This window comes from Papaver somniferum, chromosome 10 (assembly GCF_003573695.1).
Source record: "Papaver somniferum cultivar HN1 chromosome 10, ASM357369v1, whole genome shotgun sequence".
Lineage (NCBI taxonomy): Eukaryota > Viridiplantae > Streptophyta > Magnoliopsida > Ranunculales > Papaveraceae > Papaver > Papaver somniferum.
This window is the reverse complement of record NC_039367.1, coordinates 53,524,828-53,548,429: the sequence shown is the minus strand read 5'-3', so window position 1 is coordinate 53,548,429 and position 23,602 is coordinate 53,524,828. Positions and strand designations below refer to the sequence as shown.

General features: G+C 37.3%; 1 protein-coding gene and 1 long non-coding RNA gene across 2 annotated transcripts; one reads left to right on the top strand and one right to left on the bottom strand.

Annotated features, from left to right (window-relative positions):
- The first annotated feature begins 8,083 nt into the window (after window positions 1–8,083).
- Window positions 8,084–9,872, top strand: LOC113315645 (eukaryotic translation initiation factor 3 subunit G-like). Its single transcript, XM_026563909.1, has 3 exons — window positions 8,084–8,127; window positions 8,208–8,447; window positions 9,797–9,872. Exons 1-3 carry the CDS (start codon window positions 8,084–8,086, stop codon window positions 9,870–9,872), a joined length of 360 nt encoding a protein of 119 aa, XP_026419694.1.
- An 8,132-nt stretch (window positions 9,873–18,004) lies between these two features.
- On the bottom strand, window positions 18,005–21,932 carry LOC113317030. Its single transcript, XR_003343187.1, has 9 exons — window positions 21,796–21,932; window positions 21,278–21,332; window positions 20,167–20,261; window positions 19,525–19,578; window positions 19,381–19,438; window positions 19,124–19,266; window positions 18,779–18,963; window positions 18,616–18,682; window positions 18,005–18,218 (listed from the first exon to the last, which is right to left on the bottom strand). It is a non-coding gene; the product is annotated as an uncharacterized LOC113317030 (long non-coding RNA).
- Window positions 21,933–23,602: the final 1,670 nt, after the last annotated feature.

Sequence of the window (23,602 nt, the reverse complement as noted above, 5' to 3'; positions counted from 1 at the left end):
GCATGCAAAGAAAAAATATGGGAACCATACTACATCAACGGAGGATGCGATTGGAAGAACCAAATCAGTCAATGAGTGACAACCTACATGAATTACAAAACCTAAGTGAGTTGTGCCTGAGTATATACCTTCGCTTCCAAATGATTTTATGGTATTTTTATTAACCAATTTTCTTATACAGGATCAGTAAATAACGTTTGGAATTTTGGCACTACAACACATACATGCCCTAAATATCATCCTATTATTTGGTACAAGGAGAAGAATGAGAAGTCTACAAGAATTAATGAACCTGGGTTTCCAATCTGTTGTGGGAATGAAAAAGTGAAACTACTATTATATAGAAAGCCTTTATTGATACTACAAAATCTGCTGGACCACCAAGGAGGAGTCAGCCCTAGGCACTTCAGGAATAAAATCATAGCATATAATTCTATGCATGCGTTCAAATCGATGAGAGGTAAATTAAACACAAAGATCAATAATGGTCGCGCGCCATACGTCTTCGGAACAAATATACCATCAATGTTCAACGATAACGTACCTATGATAAATTAACTGTTCTGTCGTTGTTATGCTGAGTTATTTTTACTCAATGTCACTCAAAAAACACAGTTTTAACTTTCAGTAATTGATATAGTGTCCTATCTCTTAATCTAATTTTCCCTGCCTTGGTTCCATTATTAAATGTTTATATCTCAGTTCACCAAAGAAGTGACTTGATTATAAAATGTCACTTTTTCAGGGAAGCTGCGCAGAAGATATAGTTAATATGGGACACTATTTGTAGTTTTCCACACATATCATTTTAAGTTTAAACTATGTAACCCAATAATGCACACCAATATGCAAGATTTTACATTATTAGTATCACGATCTTTCTGGTGCGTATGCACCGGGTTAGTTGCTTGTATCTATAGAGTGGTTAAAGACCATATCTACAAGAATGTCTCTAGGTAACTTTTTTGCTATACCTTGAATATTCCATGCTAGAGCAGACACCATATTATGATATAGATAAAGACTGGTAGTGCAAAGGAAGGTTCTAGAAAAAAATTTAACCTGCCACTGAATGGAGTAGAATAGATCACAGTAACTTACACCATTGTTAGACCCTGGTCCAGGCACCCTTTTTCTTACCCCCCTTATGGAACATACACTCAAACTAATTCTCAAATCTAAACCACAAGTCTTACTCTTGGCAAGGTCACTTTGCAAAGTGATATAACTTTTCTTATAGGGAGACTGCAGGTCTAGCTTGTCACACCCAACAATATCTTTCCAAGAGAGATTAAACCGAACGAAATTAATATCCTTGGGACTACAGAGACAAAGCTTCAGCAGAATGGACAAGCGTATAATATAAACTAAAAGGAGAGAAGAATAACATCTTAGAATGGGATGGTCTAAGGGTTGCACTATGAGTTTGAAACCATACCGGTCTAATAACGAAGTTAAGATTGTTTATAACAACTGTACATTCAAACAATTGAGAGCAGACACTATGGCTGATACACATAGAGCTAACCCTACAACAACATAAGAGCTTCCTAGCATACACATCATTAGTACAATTAAACCCATGAGAGGAGATACTAAGACTGAAATGCACGATAGCACAACTACTACTTTTGTTTAGGTTCCTAGCATACACTCCAACAGTACTATTAAACACATGAGAGGAAGTACTATTGCTGGTGGACACACTACCTTTTCTACTACAACTTCTTAGTTTCCTAGCATAAACTTCAAAAGTACCTTTACAACTTTCAGGATAGGTACTATGAGTACATGACACACAGCTGAAACTACCACTACAAGAGTTTAGATAACTAGTATTAACTCAAACAGTACTAACAAAGTTTAAAAGACAAGATGGAGCAGAGTGAGCACAATTGGTAGTCGCAACCCATGACTTAACTTCTTCAAAAAAAAAGTGAGCAACCACTCATCCACTATGCTATGATCTTCTATCCAATTCCAAACATTTTCGCACTTGCCGTATTCCTTATTACTACAAATACCATATTCACGAAACCATTTAACTTGCTTACTGCAGTTCTTGTAAATTCCTTCTTTCACAAACTTCACTTGTCTTTCAATTCTAAAGTTCCAGTGTTCACTAGTCAAACCAAAATACAGTCTTACTACAATTATAAGAGAATAAATCCTGACATTAGTAATAAGAATTGATTAAATATTTGTAATCTGGGTAAAGGTACCAACGAGTAACGAGGCCTAGAGATTTGATTTTTATAGGTAAATGATAATTGATTTAACTCTCTCTTGATTGGCCAATTCTTTTTCAGATAACTAGCTTGATTATAAAAACAGTAAGAAAAGAAATTGTATGTAGAGTGAAGTTGAGGGATGTATACCTGAGATGCAGTGAAGTTAAAGTTTATAGAGGTAGAGTCCAGCCCGTCGGGATGCCCTATTTCCACAGACGCTTCAACAAGTGTAGCTAGGTTTGAAATATCCATATCATTGGGTTTTTTTTTTATAGATTTGATGAGGAAGAAAAGCTTGAGGGACTTGGTTGTTCTGGACAGGCGGTAGAAGATCAATTTTTTCTCTAGTCACTATCTGTTCTAACTGCACAAATCTTCTTGGACGCCTTCCTCCTTTCATAGCCTTTACTTTTATAAGTCTCCATTATTTCTTCAAGTTCATACATGAGGGAGTTTTCAGCAACTTTGATGGTTGCTTTTTCTCTACCTCTGTATTGTCTCGGGGTTGGAGTTGGTTTCCAGGTGCAGTAATATTGTAGTCATCATCTATTATTTTAACTTTCTTTCCTCTTCGAGTGACCGGTTCAGCCAAAGGGAGTGACTATCCTTCCCCAAAAATCTGTCTCATTATTTGTTTTTGTGCGGCTAAGGCTTCAGGACTAGTTAGGGACGCATCCAATTCCATAATTTCATTAATGTTATCAACTTGAGATGGTCCGATGTTCAGGTTTGAACTGCTATCCTTACCAATAGGAGTACCCAACATGATAGGGGAATGGTTGAAGAGGTTTAAAGAGAAGGGGTTCTTTTCATATTGTTGACAAGAGTTAACTGCAATATCTATGATATATGAGCTAGCCAGAGCTAGAGGGGTGAAAGTTCTTTGAGGCTAGGTTGAGTTCGGTTTCAGATGGGTTGATGGTATTGATGTTGAGATGGGGATTAAAGTAACCTGGGAGGGAAAGGGATGAACACATGATTTCAGGCTTGGGAAAACCTGGAGGGAATGATAACGATTCGAGTAGCGGGGTTAACTCAGTGACCGAGTTGAAGTTTTCTCCGATTTGAGCTTGGACTTGGTCTTGCAATTTAATTTGAGTTTGAACCGATGACTGGATATGAGGTAGTTGGTTTGGGAGACCATCGTTGGAGCCACTACCTGATCCCCACAGAAATTGACATAATTGTGTGTAGTTGTATGGGGGCCTTTTTTTAGAGATGAGAGAACTCTAGCAAAGAGGTTGAACCATGTTTTCTCTGCCTTATCCGTGGGTTATTCGAAAAGATACCATTAGGGTTCAAAGGTAACTATTGATTTGTCACTTGTTCCATCACCTCAAAATTATCTTCAGGTAGCATCTCCGGCACATTCATGGCGAAAGCTGGGTTGTGAATAATCTGAGGTTGCTCTTGCGGACCACTGAGAAGATCTATCAGCTCCTGAGGGATTGGATGACCCGCTACACACCTTTCTTGAGGATGGTCTATGATTCTGCAAAGAGAACAGATCCTTCTAGGAATCTTATCGAACCACAACTCAAATTTTGTTTCAACTCCATCGATCGTCAACTTCAATCTTCTCGGTATGATTTTTTCATATCCATTTTCACCAAAGCTCTTACTGATCTTCTTCTATCTGCCGGAAAGACATCTCTGGATCCATCAGTTTTACTTCTTCTCCAATTCGTCCCGTAATGAGTCTTGGAACTCCTTTGAAGTGGTGGTGAGCTTGTAACTTATTTAGATTCGCCACGAGATAATCGAACCTACAACAAACTTCCGCTGCTGGGATATTTCCATGGATCATTCAGATCTGCATTAAGTGACCCTTAAAAGGCCATGGACTTCCCTCTCTACATAATCAACATCATGTCTTGAGTTGAGAGTGATGACCATTTTATTCTCTATTCTATTTTCAGAAGGAGCTACATGAAGGACTGTTGGTTCACACTGAAGGCCGAAGATTTCTTTACAGTTTGCATTGATGGTTGTCTGAGAGTACATGTATGGATAGTTGAGCTTTGCAACTACCATTTCTTGAAGATTTGCTTTGCACTTGTTAGTTGTTTCTTCATCGATCATCAGGGTAGGTTCAATTTTGTCTATGAGGTTAAGATTGGTTGCAAGCTTTGAGGACATAGATGAAATAGATTTTGAAACTGAAATTGACATTTTTGGTGTTTCCTGATAGTGAAAAGGACTATAGAAGCTGCAGATAACTTTCCAAAAATGGGTAGAAAAGTTTGAGGTACTTTGTAGCATTTTATCGATGAGTTTCATCCACAGGAGCCATAACTGTATCCCTATCTCCATTAAAAACCTAGTCTGAGCGTAACAGGTAAACATTTACTTCACTTAAACAAGATAAGGTAGAGAGAAGAAACCGAGAAAGCGGAGAAGAAAAGGTGGGGGGACAAAAGGTGCAGATCTTAAATATTCTGGTTGGAGGTAATATATTCTCTGCTCATGCGCCGACTAAACTATAACTTCTTCTGAAAATGCTCAGGTGATTGGACCTTTGTCTCCCTGTAAGACCTTGCTTCACTGAGCTCAGGAGTAAAGACTGTTAGTTCGTCGAGAAAACAGATAGAAGTAATTAATAAGGTAGCTTAAAAACTTAAATTCAAAAAGGAGTATCAATAATAGCCACGGAGAAAGATGCTAGTATATAAGCAAGAAGAAAGATAGAAAATTAATGGAAAAACAAGGGGAAAGATAGACAAACAGAGTAGCTTCAGCGGAGTAGAGAGGATGCAAAGAAGAAGATCCATAGGAGAACTTCTCAAGAATTTTCCAGACCTTAAATTAGTCAAATATCGACGACGAAAGTCAAGGAGAGAGAAGAATTAGGAAAGGCTGTTTAATTCATTCATTGGGGAATGTTGTTTTAGTAGTGATGTAATTAAATCAATTTTCGACACCGTTTAATTTAATGAGAAAATCGGTGTGAAGCTATTTGAGTTATGCATTAATCTCTAAACATCATTTTCAGGGTGCACTGTGTTTAAAATTCTACTGAACATGGTATTTGCATCTTGAACATTCACACAAGGGTGCAATCTACAAACCTGCCAAGTTTTTTTTTTTTTTTGGCCGTAAGGACCAAAGTCGCCAAATTCCCCCAAAATGGTAGTGGGTGCAAGCCGAGTCTACATGCATGGGATAGACTACTACAAGTGCGTGGAAGCCCTGGTTACTTATGTTTTAGTGTTTTCTTCTCCTTCTCCCGTATTCTTTAGTTTTCAGCATGTGTTGTATTTAATTGGGCCGACCGAGCGAAGCAAGGAAGAACCTTTATATGACCACTTTTTTGTAAATCCTAAATGTCATCAATTGACACAAAAAGATTGGATTTTAGTGTCCCAAATAAATTTCAATCGACAATGAAAGGACTAAAGAGTCCCTCCATGTTTTCATTTCTCACTAAAACTAGCGTAAATACAACACAAAATAAGAGTAATCAAGTAAATTTCGTGGGCAGAAAAAAAGGGCACGGAGGGGCAGTTTAGTAAAACTCGAGGTAGAAGCCCTGAGTTCGAATCCTACCACCTCCAAATTTCAATTTTGTTCTTTTTTTCCCTTCTTCTTTCGATTTTGGTTCACAGAAATTGAGAGAAGATTAATGCCTGAGTGAATAATCCCGAGAGATCAAGAAATGAAATCGACGAATTTCAGAAGGAGAATTTGATTTCGGTCTGATTGATGTTGGTGAGATTTCATCGACTGAGATTTCAGAGGAAATTAGGGTTTCGGTTGTATTTGATATTCAAGATGTGGATCTGAGATGTTCGATTGATGGAGATTTGTAATAATAAAGCAAGGTAGAAGATGGAGCTGGTGGTTCAGATTGAATTTGAGTTTAATCTCAATATAAATTAGAACGAGAAGAAGTTGCTGCTAATGGAATGAAGAGAAGAAACAAGTTGGAGGATGTGTTACTGCTCGAATTATGGAATGGGTGTCGATTTGATGGATCTGAGATAGAAATTAGGAATTCTTGGGTTTGTTGTGATGGTGGTTTTGAGGAAACTGCAAACTGTTGATGCTGTGTGTTGGCTTAATGAGTGTTCAAGGAATTTTGAAGCTAATGATGATTAATTTAAGGCACGATTTCAAGCAACGTTCATCATATCTTCTTCAATGATTTAATCATCACTCAAATTGCTATCAATTTTATTGTCGAATTAAGTATGAAGAACCTAGGGTTTCCTTAGGATTTGATTTCAACACTGCTTGAAACTGAAACATGATAGGGAAAGAATTTTTTAGGATTTGATTTCAACACTGCTGGAAACTGAAACATGATAGGGATATAATTTTTATTTGGAATTGAGATTAGGTATACTGTAATCTTACAAACCACCATGAATTTTAGATTTCATAAGCAAATTTGTTGGATTGGAATAAGCAACATCATTTCAGAAAATTTCATTTATTGTTTGTTGTTGGGTTTGATTATAGCCATTTTTTTAATCGAACTAAGCTAGGATGGCTTCTCGAGGATTATAGCTCTATGAACAACAATTCCAGCATATTATACAATGTCCCTGTTCGATTTTTGCAATTTGAGATATGTCCGACTTGTGTAACAGTTTGTAATGTTTTGTATAGGTCGGTTTCAGTTGAATCGTTCTGTTTTTCTGACTTAACTTCTATGTGCTTAAGGTGTCTTTGGCAGTTTAGTAAAAATCAAGAGCTTGCTGAATGCTTGTGCATAATCATCTATTGATTTTTGAGTTAGGCACTGACAGTAATTCCAGTGCTGCTGAGGACAGTAAACTAAATTTATTCTGTATATACTATAAGGGTTGATAGCTTTCATTATATTGCAGAGCAACAAGAGCGCCTGAAGCTCATACAGGACAAGTTCAAAGAGGAGATAAACCAGCATATCCAGGACTGCAAGAACACACTCGATGATCTGCAAGCCTATCAGATTGAGTTAAAAAAAATGCAGAGAAGCAAAGTATGAATATCGACCTTTTATTTTGTTTGAGGCAGTTATGTGGAGTTGAGAACTTGAATGCTGAGACTTGAGAAGTGAATGAAATTGGGAATTTTTGCGACGAAGTAAACAAATTCTAAGTTCGGTAATGAATTTGTTAAATTTCGTTACTGAATCGATCAGTTTATATCGATGCCGTTGATGGGTAATGAATCTGTTTAAGTTCGGCTTGAAATAGAGCTGGAGCATGAACTCAAGAGAAGAAGGATGAACATCAAGATGAGTCTGAATTGCACGAGTCTGTATGGTGCTGTGTAGTTTGTTTGAATGAAGAAAGAGGATCTGGATTTTGAACTGCTTCCATTAACTTTTGTCGATGAATGATGGAATGAGATATTCAAGGTCTGAGAGTTTACAAAGAATTGGAGACTTGGGTTTGAATTAGATTTGTACTTGGCTTGGTTTAGAGACTGTCGGTGACAAGAGATGTGGGTTTGTCTTGAATTTACGATTAACTGCAGGGAAGGAGGTATGGGAATGATCAAGATAAAACCAGCAGGTCATATCTACATAACAAACACAATACACAACACACGTTTGTAAGTCCTGAATGAACTGCGACTAGTTTCTTAATGGAGGAGTTTGTATGGTGAACTGTTGGGCGAGAAAGCCACAGAGAGTAGTTGTTGTTGTTGTGTTGTCTCGATGGGGATTTGAAATTGTTTGAAATGGGAAGAAGGAGCAGCAAGGTGTTGGTGGTGGCTGTGCGCAAGAAGAGTGGATGAGTTAGTGTGGTTGAATTGTGGATTGATGGTCTGTGACCAGGAAGATGCACATGGATTTAGGTACTGGTAGCTGTTGCAGTCAACAGTGAGAAATGAGATTATAAAAAGTAGCAGCAGTAGGAATGGGTGCAGCTGCAATGGAGGCACTCAGTGAGAAATTAGGGATGTAGATGGATTTGCTGTGTTTCTGCAATGGCCAATGGCTTTGCTGGCAGTAAGATACAGAGAAGAACTTGGGTGATGTAGTGAAGGAGTTGATGTATCTGTTGCACCTAGAAGACGGAGGAACGAAGAAAACTCTGTTTGCGTCACCAACCTCTCAGAAGATACTCGCGAGCCTGACTTGCTTGAGCTATTCGGAACATTTGGTGCTATCAGTCATGTTCATGTTGCTGTAGACCAGAGGACTGGCATTAGTCGAGGATTTGGTTTTGTAAACTTTGTGAACAAGGAAGATGTTGAGAGGGCGATTGACAATCTCAATAGGTACGGTTATCACAATCTTATCCTCCGAGTAGAATGGGAGACTCCTAGGGGAAATTCGAACAAAAGAAGACGCATGTACCTCATTTCCAATCTTAAAATTACTCTAGAGTTGGGTGTTACTTTCTGACTAGCACATACTATCCGTTTTCAGTGTCATCTAATTTCGTATTTTTGTCATCTAAAGGTTACCACACTACTTTTTTTTTTTGGGTGTTATTTTTATTTGAACATCTAAAGACTTAAAGGCCTAGACAAATAAAACTCTCACACTAAATGGTGAGGAAACCCTCGCTTCCTATTGGTCGAAATAGGTCCTCTTTGAGTTTTGTGAAACGAGCGTTTTGGTGAGGACACTTGCCAACATATTACTGGTTTAAAAAGAATAAAAAAAAAAGATTAAAACAAGGAAACCAAATTAAATTTGGAATTCATGAAGTGACAATATTTAGGTGAGGACATTTGGCAACCATATGATTGGTTTAAAAATTACAAACCTAAAAAGAGAACATTTGTGTTTGGAATTTTATGGCAGTCCAAATTCAATTTGGAAATCTAATAATTTTTATGTGAGAACTATTTTTTTCTAATTAATATATAAAGGGGGAAAAATCCATGTATTTTATCATGCGAAAATAAAAGGAAAAAATAAATAAAATTTACACATATCCTCCACCTATTTAATGTATTTGCCTCGCCACACCAAATCAAAAATACATCTCCATATGACGGGGCAAAGCTCCGCACACACCAAATCGAAAATGCATTGCCGCGGTTCCCCGCACACACCAAGTTAAAAGGAAAAAATAAATAAATTCTGCATATATTTTCCACCTATTTAGTGTATTTTATTCGACACACCAAATCAAAAGTACGTCTCCACAGGGCAGGGAGAAGCCCCGCGCACACAAATAAAAAATGCATCGCTACGGGACGGGCGAAGCCCCACGTACACCAAATCATACAACGTCGCCCCGCACACACCAAATCAAAAATACATCGTCACGAGCGGGGCGAAGCTCCCGCACACCAAGATAAAAAAATACGTCAAATACGTAGCACGAGCACAAATCTAGTCTCTTTTACAAAAAAAATTCCTTTACAAGTTTTTCGGTCGGTCGGCAGAGGAAGGTGGCAACGGTTGTACTAGTGTATCTTTCCATCTAGATTCTTACTCTCTAGATTTCTGGCTTGACGAAATCAAATCTAGTGAATAAAGTATTGTGTTACGAGCATTTTACTTGTGGGATATGCATGGAATCCCTTCCCTTTAACAAAAAATTCAAGAACAAAAGATTCAATAAAAGATCTCAATGTTCATCTCATCCGTTTTGTTGCGATTGCATATCCAGCTACATCACAGTGAAAGTTGAACACAACAAACCATTTAGTCATTGCAAAAAGGAGAGAGGAGAGAGGAGAGAGTGAGTAAGAATTGCTACGATCGTCATTTCCGTCGGAAAATGGTTAACTACGACAGAACAGTGGATAAGGAGGGGTTTACAACGGCTACAAGAAGGAGATCAAGAACTGTGGAGAATGCTTCGCGATCGAATAGGGGTTTAGAAGGTAATGGTAGAGTTAAGCCAGGTGGTTTATCAAGACAAGGAAAATCAATTAAGGTGGAAAGAAAGACCATCGGTGGCTCCATGGGCAAAAAAAGGGAACAGAGACATCCTTCATCTTGCAATATGGTCAGGAATGAGAAGACAATTTTGCTGGCTTAGTTTCAAGGCTGGTTTGTGGCTGCTCCGTCTTCTAAAGAATGAGGCAAATGGGGGTGATGTAAAGGTGTCCAAATGGAATTTCAGGGAAGACGATGATTGGATGCTGGCTATACGTAAAGAGAATGAAAATGGGGAACTTATTTGTTTACAGGTCTCTCGTAACAAACAGTATCCAACTACTTTGTGTTTCCCGGTAATAACGGAGCTGGTTGGTGGGATTTAGGGTTGTTGTTAGAAGATTTGATGAATGGAACCTCCAAGCCAACAACAAGGAAGGAAAATGAGACGGTATGGGTTAAATCAGATGCAAATGTATGTTTGGTCAGATAGTATTAGTAATCAAAAGAAACAGATTCTTAATAATAAGCCCCAAAACATTTACCTCTGAACAAATCAGTCTCTTTGTCAAGATTTAAACTCCCTTTGGAAGAGAACCATGGTCGTTGAAGTGATCTCAAAAGAATTTGAATGGAAAGAAGTTGGTATATGGATAATGGATAAATTTGAATGGAGCTTGGGTTTTAATTTGCCACCAATTGATGATTTTAAAGCAGTGTTTACCATAAAAACAAATTCTGAATTCTCTTGGATCAGTAAATTTGATAAGTGGCAAGTTGAAGATACTGAAATTCATGTCTACCCATGGTTTGCAGAAATTAATGCAGTTCCAAGACCAAATCCAAAGGAAACTAACAAAGTTTGGGTTGGAGTAAGTGGGATTCATTTTAATTTATGGGAATACTCTACATTTAAAGCTATAGGAGATAAGTTTGGAGGTCTGGTGGAGGTTTGTCCGGAAACAACAATGGCAACAGATCTTTCTGAAGTTAAGAGTGAAAGTAAATGGTCCTGTAAGCAATGGTGTATGGTGTGAGGACCTGGTTATTGACCAAATAAAATTTTGGGTAAAAATTCGAATGATCGGTGACGTTTTGGAGACAACAAAAACAAAAATGAAACCAATTTTTATTGTTAAGGATTGTATTAATTTGTGGCGTCGGAGAAAAACACAGAGAACCGGAGATGGGGAAGAAGATGAAGAGGGACGTGGCAATAATGCATTGGTGGATTCTTTTAATCGGTCTACTGATCACATTTCACAGCAAGAAGAGATAACTTTGGAAGCAGAATCACGGGGTCAAATTATGACAGCTGCACCAGTCAATGTTCCTTCCGTACGTGACAACTTTAATTCAAATTCAAATCTTGTTAACAACGATTTTGAGACTGGAATCCAAGAGATCCATGAGACGTCTTGAGTTACCTGTGAATGAAGTTGGGCTTTCTTCATTGGGCCAGCAACAAGTTTCACATTTAAATGAACCATTTTTGTAGGAATGATTTTCTAGGGACCATGGTTTTTTGGAGGGACCATGGTTTTATTAGGCCACTTTTTCTATAGTGATAAGGGGTGTCCTAAAACGTTGAAATGACTAACCTATCCTTAACCTAATTTAATTTAAAACCAACTTAATAACCACCTATATATAACCACCACCTCCTCCCACCACCACCACCACCCACCACTGTCGATTACCACCACCACCACCTCCGATTATCACCACCACCAACCACCGATTACCACCGCCCGCCATCGCCCGCCATCGCCGATTACCACCACCACCACCTCCGATTATCACCACCACCAACCACCGATTACCACCACCACCACCTCCTCCCACCACCACCACCACCGCCTATTTAGAAATGTAACAACATCAATGCAATCACAATTAAGTTCTGTTACATGATAATTTTATCGAGTATAAAAGACGCCAGCCGCAGCCTGATTCTGCCATGGGACCACTCCGGAGGTATTTTCCAACAAACCCTTCACTTTAATTTGATTTTGATTGCTTCAATCGAATAGAAATCATCAAAATAGGGTTTTAGTAGGAGTTACAGAGCCATATTCGGTTAGGCCGATTTTCCAAAAAACCCTAGTTTACTAACCGAACTTCTTGAAAATGAAGAACACGAAGAACAGTTCGGTTCTATTGGATTTAAAACTAAGTCACCGAACTCTCTGTTCGGTTGTTTCGCAAAAAAATTTAAAACTACAAAGTAACCGAACTTAGCAAATAGACACTGGAACTTCACATTTTTTTTGTTTGTTAAGTTCGGTAACTTCACAATTTTATCGCATAAACCGAACTCAAAGTTCAGTTGGTTAGCTGTTAGGTTCAAGTTTGCGAAAGAACCGAACTTTGTAAACTTATATACTCTTATATTACGTAAAGTTCGGTTAGATCAAAAGTGCATGCAGTTTGCGAACCAACCGAACTTTGGTGTAACGATGTAACTCCTAGAAATTCTATTATTAGAGAGTTCGGTAACCTGCGTGTTTGGAACAAGTAACCGAACTACACTTTCAGATGAGTCGGTTACTTGTTCATCTCACGGGGCAACCGAACTACAGCTTCAGATGAGTTCGTTTACTTGTTCTTCATATAAAGTAACCGAACTATTCAAAATCCAGTTCAAATCCGGATCATTTTGAAGATTAACAAATATTCTAGGAGAGGATAGAGATGAAGAATCATATGAGTTTTCATCATTTGAATACTCAAACTTAGTGAATTGGAAAAAAAATCTATTTTCCATGTTTTTCTCCTTCATCTTCTCTAACTCTACTCTCTCAATAATTCTACTGAACTAATAATAAACCCATCTTTTAATTTAATCTCACTAATTGTTTTTAACTAAATCATTCACTAATCATCACCCAAAATTAATCAGGAGGGTAATTTAGGTATTAATATAAATATCTAAATAAGGGGTGACCTAGATTTACTTCTAATATCTTTACCCAAAATAAAACCATGGTCCCCCAAAAAAAGCCATGGTCCCCAAAAAATCGTTCTTTTTTAGGTACCATGGTTTTTTGGGGGACCATGGTCTTATTAGGCCAACCTCCCTGTACTTATAAGGGGTGTCCTAAAGTTAAGTAAGTACAAATTTACCTTTTACTTTAATTTAAATTAAACTAACCTAATAACTATATAAATCTCATCATATATATCTAATCTAAATGAATCTATTAACCAAAATCAAAATAAAAAACAAAAATAGGGGGAATCGAAATTTTTTAGTTTTGAAAAAAAAAATTATCCTCTTCTTCTCTCTTTGCTTGACGTTCCTCGTTCGATTGAAAAATGAGTATTAACCATCAAAATGAGTTGAAAATGGAAGTTGCAGAGAGAAATTCGGCTAGGAATTATGTGAAAAACTTTGTCGAACTACCGAACCTAATGGAAATGATGAACATGAAGAACAGTTTGGCTATTTCGCAAAAAAAAAATTCCCAACCGAACCTTAGTTCGGTTATGTCGCAAAAAACATTTCCCAACCGAACCCTAATAGTTCGGTTAGTTGCAAAAACATTTCCCAACCGAACCTTAGTTCGGTTAGTAGCTAAAAACATTTCTCAACCGAACCCTAATAGTTCGGTTAGTTGCAAAAAACATTTCCCAACCGAAATTTAGTTCGGTTACGTCGCAAAAAATGTTTCTTAACCGAACTTTAAGTTCGGTTTGATCGTAAAAAGTTTTAATTTTTTTTTATAACCGAACTATTTAATGGTCACACCAAATATAGAGTTCTGTTTGATCGCAAGGAAAAATTTCAATTTTTTGTAACCGAACTTCTTACTGGTAACTAATCATTACTAATCACTAAGTTCGTTTTTGGTCATAAATTTGGGTAACCGAACTTAATCGCAAAAAAAATTAAAATTTCTCGCAAAGAAAATTTTCAATTTTTTGTAATAGAACTTCTTAATGGTAACTAATCATTACTAATCATACTAATCACTAATCATTACTAATCATACTAATCATTAACTAATAACTAATTAATCATTAAACTAACACATTTAATTAAGGAGGATAAGTTTGGTATTAAGAAAAACATTTAGATAAAGGGTGATTTATGATTACTTATAATGTCTTGCCTAAAATAGAATTATGGTCCCCACAAAAAAACTATGGTCCCAAAAAATGGTTCATTTAAATGAAGATAAAGCAGCGGAACTATCCAGTTCACTACCGGGTGGGTTGGGCCTAGGTGGTCATGCATCGAGTTCTATTTCTTGTTCCCTGGACAATTCATCTTTGAGAAGTCTTAAGAAGAAACTGAAATCCAAATTGTCTAAAGAAATATCTCATAGCCTTACAGACACTTTATCTGGAGACATTTCAAGCAAGAAGGTTGCAAATGGAGAGTTGGTAAGAGGGACCACTACTTCATTGGACAATTGCAACGAGAATGAAACCAACTCAATGCACAAGGAGAATTCTATTGGTAGTGAAGATGCGGCATCAAAAACAAGCAATAGTAAGATGCGGCACGATGACGGTGATGCTTTGGAGATCGCAAAAGGTTTTCATGAAAAATTCAAGGTACTATTCGGCAAACTTAAAGAATCCGGTAATAATTCGGGGATGGAGTTCTTGAGCAAAGAACTCATTTTTGTGTCCAATTCAATTTTTCCTCATGTGAATGCCTTTAGAGACGAAATGGGTCCGGGAACTAGTGTTACAAACTAAGGTTTTGTTGACTTGGTTGTTGTCTTCATTGGGTTGCCATATTTTTAAATGTTTAAGATAGTTTCTTGGAATGTTAATGGTCTTGGAGACCCGGATAAGCGCTCCAAGTTAAAAAAAACTTGTGAAACGGTGGAAGCCTACTATTCTTATGATTCAAGAAACAAAACTTAGTGCTTGCACCGATGATATTGTGCGTCAATGTTGGGGTGCAACTCCGTGTAGGTGGATTGCATTAAACTCGTATGGAAGATCGGGTGGAATTTTGTTGATTTGGAATTCGGATATGATTGAAGTTGATGACTTTTTTGAAGGTGTTTTTACTATAAGTATATCTTGTAGTAGTATGGAGGACAACTTCCGTTGGGTTTTAATCGGTGTCTATGGTCCGTGCAATGTGAATGAGAAAAAAAGTTTTTGTATGGAGCTAGTTACATTACATGGTTATTGGCATGGGATGCCTTTGTGTTTCGGTGGAGATTTTAATGAGATAAGATACTTGCGGAGAGAAGAGGTTGTCGTAGAGCGTCAAATTCAATGAAACTCTTTGATGATATATGTAATGACCTTGATCTTATGGATTTTCCTCTTTCTGGTGCCAGGTATACTTGGAGTAGACCGCCTAACAAGAAAAGCAAGATTGACCGTTTTCTTTTCTCGCCGGATTGGGAAGATCATTTTCCAAATATCATCTTCAAGCGCCTTGCAAGACCTTTTTCGGATCATTTTCCTATTGAGTTATGCTTATTAGATTCCAATTGGGGTGCTTGCCCTTTTCGATTTCAATTAGCTTGGCTTGAAGGTACTAACATAATCCCTTTAATGAAAGAATGGTGGGAGTTTTTTTCTTTTGTAGGTACGGCTGGCGAATGTTTTGCAAAAAAGCTAAATGCTTTGAAGGAGAAATTAAAAGTGTGGAATAGAGAAGTCTTTAGGAGCATTGATAGGGATATTGACACGACTCTAACCAAGTTGAAAGAATTGGACGATTTAGATGATGATAGGGGTCTCACCGAAGTTGAAGAAGACATGCTTGTGACGGATAAAGTGGATTTTGAGGTGGCTCATCGTCGTCAAAACATAATGTTGAGACAAAAATCAAGAATTAGATACTTTAGAGATGGTGATCGTAACACAAAACATTTTCATCGAGTAGTGAAAGGTCATAGAGCGTTTAACAACATAAATAACCTTCGTATCAATGGACGTTGGACCGGAAACAAGGAAGAAATCAAGTTGGGTATTGCAAATCATTTTGAGTTAGTTTTTAAAGAAATTTCATACAATCGTCCAAGAATCAAGAGTATGTGTCTAAAGCGTATTGACGAGAATACAAGTATTTGGTTGGAGAGACCTTTTAGTGAAGAGGAAGTCAAGATTGCAATTAAAGATTTGGGAATTGATTGTGCTCCGGGTCAGGATAGATTTCCTATGAAGTTCTTTATTGTTTGTTGGGAATTCATAAAAGAAGATTTGATGAAGGTTTTCGAAGAATTTCATGACAATAACGTTCTTCATTCGTCATTGAAAAATAATTTTATTGCGCTTATCCATAAAAAGGTGGGCGTTGAAGAAGTAAAATATTTTTGGCCTATTATCCTTATTGGGAGTGTGTACAAAATCATCTCAAAGGTTTTGGCGGAGCGTTTAAAGGTATACCTTCCTACTCTAATCTCAACATCTCAATCTAGTTTTATTAAAGGAAGGCAAATCCTTGATGGAGTTTTGATTGCAAATGAGTGTGTGGATTCTAGACTTCGTCAAAAGTTACCGGGGTTGGTTTGCAAGATTGATTCTGAAAAGGCGTTTAATGTGAATTGGAAATTTTCAAATGAAGTCTTATTCAAAATGGGGTTTGGTGGTGTTTGGAGGGCTTGGATTAGAAATTGTTTAACATTCTCAAAATTCTCGCTTCTTGTTAATGGGTCATCTTGCGGTTATTTTGGTAGCGAAAAGGGATTACGTCAAGGAGATCCACTTTCTCCTTTTATCTTTACTATCGTTGGTGAAGTCTTAAGTTGTATGTTGAGCAAAGCACAAGAACTTGATCAAATCTCGGGTTTTTCGGTCAAGGAGGGGGAACAAAAATTAATCACTTGCAATTTGCCGATGATACAATCATTTTTCTTGATGCTAAGAGAGAACAAGTTGATGCCCTTCATTACCTTCTTCTTTTTTTCGAGTTAACTTCGGGTTTGAAGATAAATTTCTCTATAAGTAGCTTATTTGGTGTCGCGGCCGAAGAGGAAGTTGAAACTTATGCTAACATGTTAGGTTGCAAGTATGCGAGTTTTCCTAGTTTATATCTCGGCCTCCCTTTGGGAGACAAGGTAGGAGGCACTCAAAAATGGGAAAGAACACTTGAAATTTGTGCGAAAAGAGTCACTTCTTGGAACGGAAAAACAATATCAAGAGGAGGTAAGTTAACTCTCATCAAAAGCATTTTAGCTAGTCTCCCCATTTATTATCTCTCTATTTTTCTTGCTCCATGCTCCATAACTAAGAAAATTGATAAAGTTGTGAGAAATTTCTTATGGGATGATGAAAGTAGGAAAAGAATTCACAATATTGGTTGAAATTGGCTTCAAAACTAAAAGAAAAAGGTGGTCTTGGTATAAGAAGAACTAAGCAAATGAACTCGGCTTTGCTAAAAAAATGGTGGTGGCGTTTTGGTGTAGAGAAAGATGCGTTGTGGAGGAAGATCATGGTTGAAAAATTTGGAGAAACATTTACCAGTTGGGAAACTCTCCAACCCAAAGGACCGAAAGGTCGCTACACCATTTTTTAAGGATTAGCAACGGCCCTTGGCTGTTGCTGACTGGGGTCGCAACGGCAGATCCCTATTGCAAAACAAGTGTTGCATTTTATCACAACGACATTAGCTCCGTTGCGACTCTCGGTCAGCAACGGAAATTCGCAACGGAGCTGCGGTTGCGAACAGTTTATTCGCAACCGATTGCCGTTGCTAAGCTGTTGCTAGTTACAGAAATACCCCTACCCGGAACTAAATGTTATTGGTTCTGGTTCTAATTTATTGGTTCGGGTTCTAATTTAGCAACAGAAGAACGGAGTTGCTAATTTTTTGCGACAGGAAAAAAGAAGGTCAAGTCTTCATTGACCTGGTCAAAATCCATTCCCCCCACATTTACCCCCTGCAGTTACCCAGTTCCCCATATTCATCATTCCACAGATATACTAACTACAATGTCATTCATTCAATAGACATACAAAACTGTATTATATTAATTCAATTGAAGTTAACAAAAAATATGAGTATTTGATGCAACAATGTATATACTAAGTATCACAGCAAACTAGTGCACACATAGAAACTTAGTTGCTAAGTTCAGCTCATAGAAAGTTACAAAATTCCTAAGTTATTCTTACTTAAATCACTATAAGGAGATACTACATAAACTCACAAATCTTGCAGCTGCTCCTACATAAACTTACAAATCCAGTATGCTTCAACTGTGTTGTTTATCTCATCTTCAAACTTTGAACTGCATAAAGTTATAAATATTGAGTCAAAGAATAACAAAGAAATAATATGCTATATAAGCAAATCAAAAGAACCCAAATAATTCGCACTAACACGTAGATCATGCAAGAGATTGATAGTATCAAATTACACTCAAATTTACATCTGCACCCACCGTGGAAACGGCTACTAGTTTACCTAAAAAAAAACCCACCTTCTTGGTTTCTCTTCATTACACAGCAAAACTACAATGCCACAAAAAATTTGGACACCCTAATTCCATCAAACGCAAAAAAACATCTATACATAAATAAGACCCAGAGAGTGTACTTGACTTAATAAAGCAAAGAATTTAGTGTAATAACTAGTTTAACATATTGGATAAGTATATAGTAAGACATATTGGAAAAGAAGCTTACAGCAACTGCGAGGCCCATCTGAACAGGGAGGAAGAACAACAAATGAGAGATAGTATAACCAGGGGATCTGCAATGAGGTGATCAGGTTTGCTAATTACTCTGTGCGTAAGCTTAAAGAAGGTAAAACTAGAAGGAAAAGTGAGTAGAGTTGAAGGATAGTTACGCTCTGCTGATAAACGAAGACCCGAATGATGAGTACCCAAAAATCAGATTCAGAATTGAGATTTTGAATAGCACAGATCCTCCAACATTACTTAGTGCATAACCAAGTGTTCCAGCAATGACAAGCGCGTCACCAAGAAGAGGAGCCGACCCACTTGGAAATGATTTCAATTAGTACCTGGACAACTGAACAAACAATATTGCTTAATGCAATATTTCAATCATTGAAGACGCTATATAAATCCATTCACTTGCTCACTTAATCAACTGAACTGAACTAAGAAAATCAATTATCTGATGATCCACTACCGGCCGAATCTGACAAGAGCACCAAACGAAGACCCACCTCACATATAGCTGCACCAAAGAACTGACATAGACTATATCTAGTCCATATGAATATCCATGTTAAGATCATAACCCATGGTGTTGTCCAGCAATCCAATAACGTGACACTCATAATCGACGAATATTGATATGCCTTGATCACTTCAAATCAAAACACATTCCAAATTTAGTACCAATGATTACACCAAAACACACCCAAATTTCAATTTTGCTACTTATTTCCACCAATAAAACATAAATTCTTCAACTACTTACCTAAAAAATTGGCTTGAACATCGATAAAACCCAATAAGAGATACCAATACCAAGGTACCTGCAAAACCAAAGATTCAATTTTTAATTAAAAAAATTGACAAATTGATACTGAGTTGATAAGCTGAACCACCCAACTGTTCTTACCATCAATTGCTGTCGACGGAACCAAATATAATGGCTATCAAGATCATAAGAATCCTGCAATACACATAAGAGACACATTAACAGCAGGAACTATGGGATGACTAGTAGGAAAAAATGGTACACCGACACATCTGAGCACAAGGAAAAATTAATGCTTCATATACAACAGTGTGCGATAAAGAGACTTACCAATCAATATGTTGCAACAATCAGATAATCAAGCAATACTACAATTCGCGGAGACAATATTTGCGAGAATCAACAGCTAGTCAGGAGAAGAAGGACTATGCGAGCATACAAGCAGATGTTGACATGGTGAAGTTAAGTTTTCAGCAAGCAAAGAGTTCAATCAATTATCACAGACTCTTGCACAAATTCCATATATTTGCAGATGTTTGACAATAGCTAGGCAGGCAACTAGTTTACAAGGTGGACATGGTATGGTATTCAAGACAGAGCATCAAAAGTTTAGAGATTCAAGCTAAACAGTGAGGCTTACAGTTTCAACAAGTAGTCATTTCACTCATACGTCACAGAATCATGCTTGTGGATATCATATCAGGGTTGACAAACATAAGTAAGCATTATTTCAGCAGTCACGACAAATATTTAAGACAGACTTCGAGTTTGAGAATACAATACCGCCAGTATAAAACTGGGTTTAGGCACTATAATCAATTGTGTGCTGCTTCCCCTTTTTCTCCTTTCCTTGTTTTGCAGTGCAGTATCACAAGCACCTGGTTGCTCAAAGAGATTATCAGTACAAGAAGTTGTACAACAACAACACAGAAACACAGAGAGTGATCGTAGATCACTAATAGACAACAACTAGAATTGTAGGACAAGTGCTGTGAACTGCAATAATGAATTACTGAAAAACTGAGCTATATCCAATTGAAAGATCTGAACAGGACAGAATGGAACAGAAATTATGGACAAGCTGAAAATGTAAAAAGTACAGAGGCTATGCTGAATGATGGAATGGATATTATACAAGGTGATAGTGACAATGAACTACTTGATACAGTTACAGGACTATGTAAACTAATTAGCTACAACACACAACTGACTTGACTTACAGAACTGGTATGATACAGGACGAAGGAGAAAACTGAGAGACAACTATGTGACAGAGAATGACGTACTTGAAAATGAGAAGTTACAGCTAATGATGCAAAACTAAAATGCAGACTATAACTACAAAAAGATTATGTGTGAACAGCCACAGGTTTTAAATTCTAACTCTACTTATGCTGACACAGTACAATTTTTACACTAAAACAACAACTATGTAACACCTATTGCCACTCATGATTCAGCCAGCACAATGAAAAGTGCAGAAAGTTCAGGATGGATGCTGCAATGCAGCTAAGATGGATGCAATTCAGGCCTGCAGGATCAAGTTTAGGTTGGGCCAAATGCTAAATGAAATAGCAGGTGTTAATAAAGTGCCAATGAACAGCTAAACACTATGATCCTACAGATTCCTATGTGACTAAACTTATTGATGGATATACACAGATGGTAATATGTCTTAAATTTTCAAAACAAAGGAATCCTAATGAAGTACAACTAAGCTACAAAATGCAATATGCAGAGTAAACTTATAAAAATTTCTAAGTTCAGAAATTATACAAAATTTCTAAGTTCAGTCCATTTTTATCATGCTCACTGAGATGCTATTATCATCAAACTTCAGATAAACGATATAAAAGAACCAAAGTAATCAAAACAATTTCATAGTTGGACATACCTACTTAGTTCTTCTTAAACCAACTCTGACCAGTTCTTCTTCAAACTCTGATGAACTGAAATGACATTATAAAAACAAACCATACAATCAGTTTATAATTTACAACCCAAAAATACAAATTGAACCCTAAACTGAAAATACATCAAAATCCCTAAAACACTTAACATAGAAAATATATCAAACAGATCTCCAAAGTACTTCAGTTCTTCAATCTTGACAAACCTTAAAATGGAAACAATCAAATCGTATTAGATTCACATACGAAACCCTAAAACCGAAAGACATAGAAGAAATCGAAAAACTGAAATCGAAAGAATCAGATTCACAAATGAAACCGAAAAACTGAAATCAAAGATTAAATCCTAAAATCGATAAACTTAAATGGAACTCTAGGATTCTATAAACGTAAATCAAAATCTCTCAATCCTAGAAATCAAAGTCTCTGAACCCCAAAAATCAAAACTCAAACCCTAGATATCAAAATTTGTAAACCCTAAAAAATCTGTCAAAGATTATACCTGATGATAGAGTTCTACACGATGATAGAGTTCAGAGATTGAGAAGAGAATAAAGAGCTCAGTTGAGCAGATCGAGATCGAGATGGAGATGGAGATGGAGATGGAGAGGGAGAGGAGAGACCGAGTCGAGAGAGAGTCTGTGCTTGTGGCGGAGAAAAAATGAAGAAGGAAATGGATTAAGGGTGGAAAAAAAGAAGAAGAACTCTTGACCTAAGTTTTACTGGGGCGTGTTTATCAGCTCTAGTGTTCCGACCGCACACCCACTTCACACGCTTGAACAAATAGCAGTTGCAATACGCAACCTTCTTAGCGAGGTTGCAAAATTCGCAACGAGCCTATGCGAAAAATTAGCAACGGAGATTAGCAACAGCCGTTTCGTAATGGACCTGGTGCCGTTGCAAATCTGGGTTGCAAATCCCTTAAAATGGTGTAGTGGGTGGTAGCTTGTGGTTTAATATCTACAAAGAGCTTGAAGATTTCAACAAAAGTATTAGATTCAAGATCGGAGAGGGCAAGGAAACTAGATTTTGGGAAGATTCTTGGCTTGTTGAAGGAAGACTATGTTATGTTTCCTTTGGCTTATGAAGCTTCAAGGACCAAGGAGTTTGTGGTGGCTAGTATGTATGAAGTTGGGGAAGGTTGTATAAGGTGGGGGTTTATGTCTAGGCAAAGATACTCTCATACCATTTCAAGTGAAGTAACATCTAGATCAAATCTTCTTTCTTCCATCTCTATTCAAGAAGGTGTTTTGGATAACCGAGTTTGGGTCGGAAATAATCATGGTCAATATACGGTTAAGGATGGAATTAGGAGCGAAGAAGATCAAGGTGAGCCAAATTTTCCAACCGATGTTGTTTGGAGCCGGGAGTATCCTTGCAAAATCAATTTTTTTCTTTGGCTTCTTTGTCATGATAGGGTAATGACGGCGGATAAGCTTTTAAGAAGGGGTATGGATGTTTCTAGCTTATGTTGTTTTAGTGACAAAAATGATGAGACTAGTTCGCATTTATTCTATGAATGTTGGAGAACTCGGAGAATTTTGGATTACTTTGTTGAAGGATGCCGTTTTTCTTGGACTTACAATTCAAATGTCACCATAAACGTGAAATCTTGGAAGTTTAATTGGGGTGACGAAAGACTTAGTCGAATTTGGAATAACATTCCGGTTGCAATTTGGTGGTGCATGCATATGGAGAGAGCAAAATGAAAAAGTCTTTGAAAACAAAAATAAAAATTTGGTAAGCTTCATTAGAAACATTAAACTACAAGCCTTCTTTTTGGCGGAATCGAACACAACGATGCTAGGTCTAAAGGCGAATATGGTGATTGCTTTATGGGACTCTTTATTTCGGCCTTTGTGAACTTGATCTTTGTTGTTTTGGGTTTGGAAAATTGCACTTCTCTTTTTTTGTTCCCTCTTGTATTCATTGGGTCGAGGTACCCCTCTTAAGTACCTCTTTTATCAATGAATTTTTTCTTGACCGATCAAAAAAAAAAAGTTGAACACAACAACACGTCAGAGATCAAGTGCCCTCATGCTAAGTGTGACAAGATCTTAGATCCTTTAACATGTCGATCGATCCTCTCCAAAAAATTATTCGTAAGTTGGTGTAGAATCTTGTGTGAGTCTGTAGTTCAATCCCTAAGTTCGCACTCGCATGGTAAAACTCATGCATACTGTCCTTACAAGCGTTGCTTAGAACTGATTGTGAACGAGTGTGGTTTGACAAGTACTCCTATTACGAGAACAAAGTGCTCTAACTGTAAGAATCGGGTTTGCTTTCAATGCCAAGCTCCATGGAAGGCG

Bases quoted from the DNA above. Each gene is read 5' to 3' on its own strand.
- LOC113315645 (XM_026563909.1), top strand. From the start codon at position 8,084: ATGGGTGCAGCTGCAATGGAGGCACTCAGTGAGAAATTAGGGAT. The intron at 8,128-8,207 runs GTAGATGGATTT...TGGGTGATGTAG, and splicing joins CTCAGTGAGAAATTAGGGAT to TGAAGGAGTTGATGTATCTG. The intron at 8,448-9,796 runs GTACGGTTATCA...TTGCATATCCAG, and splicing joins GCGATTGACAATCTCAATAG to CTACATCACAGTGAAAGTTG.